The 4,329-nt window shown below is 38.5% G+C and overlaps 1 protein-coding gene across 1 annotated transcript in view; it reads right to left on the bottom strand.

Annotated features, from left to right (window-relative positions):
- F5 (coagulation factor V) overlaps positions 1 to 3,938 on the bottom strand; it is a 35,142-nt gene extending 31,204 nt beyond the window's left edge. Inside the window, exons 1-2 of the mRNA XM_027681105.1 lie at positions 3,679 to 3,938; positions 517 to 608 (exon numbers count right to left, since the gene is read on the bottom strand). Coding sequence (XP_027536906.1) covers positions 517 to 608; positions 3,679 to 3,839 — 253 coding nt within the window. The 5' untranslated portion in view covers positions 3,840 to 3,938. The remainder of the gene's footprint in view (positions 1 to 516; positions 609 to 3,678) is intronic.
- Between the last annotated feature and the right edge of the window lie 391 nt (positions 3,939 to 4,329).

Raw genomic sequence — 4,329 nt, forward strand, 5'->3', positions numbered from 1 at the left:
ATAAGCATTCTGCCTAAGTACCAGAACACAAGTACCATGCTTATGTATGGCATGAGTATGAGAACTTCCCTCCATCCACTTAAAGCATCTGCAAGCAGTAACAGACACAAAGGCAAGGGGACATCTTTCACACTCATCCTTGATAAGTTTTTCCTTTTCACTGATCTATCAGAAACATACTTAGCCTCAGGCCTTGGGCTCTTTCCATGTGAATTTATAGTGACACCATTGTGACAGTGCCATACAAATCTAAATGCATATGGGAAGTCTCATCAGATGTTGAAAACAAAGGGAGCAACTTTGTACACTGCAATTAATTTGCAGACAGCCACAGCCTCTGAGAGTCCAGCCTCTCTACGGCCTTTGAAAGCCTCGTGCACTGTGGAGACCTGATCCTCTGTGCTTATTTGGTTTATGTGCAAACAATGGACACAGAAATACAACCTTGCTTAGCTTGTCCCTGGATTTAAAACAAGCAACAAACAAAAATACTCAGAACATTTCCTTCCTGTTTACCTGCAAATGTATTTGCTGGCTTTTCTTTTTTAAAATCCCCTTCATATTCTCTGTAAGAAATTTTCTTAAACACAGGATCTGGGTGTTCCAATCTGAAACCAAAAGAGTTACAAAAAAAAAAAATTGAAAGGACAAAGATTCTAAGAGATGCCATTGCTGCTTCATGGATATTCTCAGAAGATGAAGCCTGGAATTACATTTAATCACTTGCACATTTTGCTGAAGGCAAACCACACAGTCCAACTCTTTGTAGTGTCTTCTTCCTTCTTACACTATTGAAACTGTGATGTTCCTGAGCTAGATCATTTCATATGGGACATTCAATTACAGTACCTAGCACAGTTCACCCCTGATTTTGCTGGTGGTTTCTGTAGGTCTTCTTGATTCTGGGACGAAGATATCTTTGTTTTGTCCAAGACACAGATGAAGATGTCTCGAACATGCTTAAACTAGAAAGCATCTGACAAAACACAGTGAAAGAAACGTGACTTTCTTTTTACCCAGCCCCATGCTTGAACTTCAAGACTCACTAGAAGGATTCTACAACAGCATTAATAGCAAGTTCCTGTCACAGCAATGACCTTGGAGGCAAGCACAAAATTCTTCTCTGACAACAACTAGGGATCTCACAGCAAGTTAGAAAATGAGAAACACTGCAAGTGCCCTCAGTCTTCTTACATAAATAATTTGGCACCCAGTAGACCACACAATGTTTTCTTAGAAAATATTTAGGCAAACAGAAGGAAACCAGCACACCAAACTGTTGTAATGGAAATAATGATGAGAAGAGGGCTGGAGGGATAATAGCCTTTCACATTTATTGGTTGATTTATTTTAGTATGTATGATGACTGAATCCAACAGTAATTCCACTTGCTTTCTTTGCAATGCCCTTTCAGTCACATTTGACAATAGGGAGCTGATGGTCTGCTCAAGCACGGAGAAGCTGAGCAGAAATATCACAGAGACTTGTTCACTTCAGTGACATCCAGGGTCCATAAGGGGGAGATCTCTTTTTGAGAGATCTTCTGTAAATTCCTCTGTGACACTCACTCGCAACAGCAGAATCAGGCAGAAGCAGGTCGTGTTTCAATCCATTCCCCACTTGTTAGTCACTGATAAAATTTTGCTTAACTGTTTAAAGAGAAGGACCTGATCCATAACCTACATTGACAAGTGCTGCCCTAACGTGGCAATGTTCAATAGGATATGCACGTAAGACCAAGGGGTGAAAGAGGAAATTTATCAGTGGTAATTGTACAGCTAGAAGGAACAAAATACATAGCTCACTAACACTTCAGAAATCTCAGACTGCAGGCATAGTTACGTAACTTTTAGGAACTGCAGCAGCAACACTGCATGCACAGAATAATACATTTTCACTTTGCTCTGAAGTGCCTTATAAATATCACTTGTACATAGTAACAAACCTCTACGAAGGTAAGACCGACACTCAGAGAAGTTAGGTATCCTTTTCTAGTCTGTATTATCAGAAAATTAAGAAAATAGTTCAGGAAGAATCCATTTTCTTTTCAGCCTCTCTTCAGTTATTTAGAACTAAAAGCAGCAAAGTATCAGATTCTTACAATGTATTTAGACATTCAGTTTGTACTGAAACTAGCACAAGTTACATATCCCAATGCCTTTGGAATCCAAGCCATTAGCTTTTTCTTAGTGAGTATCTTTGTGTTGGGTTTTTTGGGGGGATGTTGGTGGGGGCTTTTTTGTTTGTTTGTTTGTTTTGTTTTTAAGTTAAATTTCTATAAGCTCTACAAAATTTATTGGTCATTTGCGATGGGACTTGCTCTAAATATTTATGACAGATAACTCAATAGGCTTTGTGTATGAAATATTCCTGAGTTATCCCAGAGTACTTCAACTGAGGTTTGAGACAGTCTTGTGAGTCTGTACTGCATGAAACAGTCTATCCACAACGTGACATTTAACAAAACAGCAGTTGATGCTTATACTGATTTACTGAGTGCAGAAGGGAATGAAGTTCTAACTAGTAAGTTCACATGCCCAGGTCAATACTTAAATGACATTTGGCTTCATGTTCCTACATTTAAATCCTATTTTCTTCTCTCTTGCCAGTTTGACATTATGCTTATACCAGCTGTGTTTAATTTCCAAGTGGGGTTTTAGAAATCACAGAAACTTTGTTTTAATTAAGTCTTCAGAAAAAGAACAGTTATAAAGTCACAGTCTGAACTGGAAATATCTTTTCCATATTATCCCAAAATGCAATACATGTTTAGAAGAAAAAAAATTACAAATGAAAAAAATAAGGAAAACAAGTAATTCACCAATATATATAAAAAAGCAGCAGCATCCAAATACACTTTCAATGTAGGAGAACAAGTAATTTTTAATTAATTTTAATATTTAATTTTTAGTAATTTTTTTGCCCAATTTAAGCAGAATTCTAAATTACATTCACATTCTGTACTCTGTAGCATTGTACTTGCAGTGTTTATAATCCTAAGGATAATAGTGGTAAAACAAATAACATATTTTATATGCTTGATTGGTGTATGCAGGTAGGCTGGCCATGCTGCAATGCCCTCTGAAAAAAATGAAATTAGTAGTTTCACTTAACAAAGTGTAGCAATGCTTGATCCTTTACTCGGTAGAACTGAGGACATACATTTCACAAAACTACTGAACAACTCAGAAACAACATAGCTAGTTCCAAAGTTCATCAGACTTTGATTTAAGTGAAAGTGACAGTATACAAACTGGAACATATTTATTCCTTCAGCAAATTCTAAAACATGAAAATTTTTGAAATCTTACAAACCATGGCTCAACTTAACATTGCTCAAAATCCATATACCTAAAATAAATACCTTAGAAAACCATGAACAACAAGCATTGACCTACACAGAAGATGACAAAAGCAAGACCTGGAACATATTTAACAAAAGCACTCTGAAAATATAAAAATAATTCTATCCACTAATGAAGCAAATAAAAAGGAGCTTTTAATACTTCACTGGCTCTAGTTCAGATCATGCTGTTTAAAGTAAACCAAGCTCCTCTGAATTCAACAGGCTCTAAAGTCCTCCTGGGCTCTAGAATTCCACAGGAGACGGGAGACACAAACCACTTTTCAGTCACAAGGGAGGACTAGTTTTATCCTTCTTATTCTGTACTTTGTTACCTGGACTTTTCCTCAGATTCCAGTTTGTAGGTCCAGCTAGTGATCTGAGCAGCTATATAGTGCTCCCTGACCTTCGCAGCTCCCGCCACACGCTTCTCTGAGTCTGGCCACCACGAACCCAGCACAAGCAAGAGAAACAGACCCATGCAGTGCAGTGTCATGGTACAGATGCCTGTTGATGCTGCTCTGGAGGACAAGGCAGAAGCTGCTGCTTTTATTGCTGTTGCTGCTTCTAACTTCCCCTCAGAAATGAAATAATTATGATGCAAGAGAGTAACAGCATTTGCTACGCTCAGGTCATTGCTCTTCACCTCCTCCTCCCCTTACCGACAGGGATCCAACAGAGATAAAAAACTGTTTAAACTACCTTCCTTCCCCTCCTCCACATCACCTTCAGCAAGGGACAAGCACCAAGGAGGAGCAGCCAAAGCCCCACTACAGACTGTGGTTGGGTCACTGTGTACTGAAGCAGCAGGATATCAGAGGCAGAAGACAATTATTTGGATTACTTCAATTACAGGATGTTTGATTTGCATGGTTAGGAAGAAGGGGGGGGCATATTTTCTGTCTTCCCAGAAAACAGAAACCCAGCACATGGTTGGCATTGATGGAAATTTCCCAGGTAGATGCTACACTTCCTAAGAAATAATT

This window comes from Neopelma chrysocephalum, unplaced genomic scaffold, assembly GCF_003984885.1.
Source record: "Neopelma chrysocephalum unplaced genomic scaffold, ASM398488v2 Primary Assembly neopelma1_60, whole genome shotgun sequence".
In the NCBI taxonomy this organism is placed as follows: domain Eukaryota; kingdom Metazoa; phylum Chordata; class Aves; order Passeriformes; family Pipridae; genus Neopelma; species Neopelma chrysocephalum.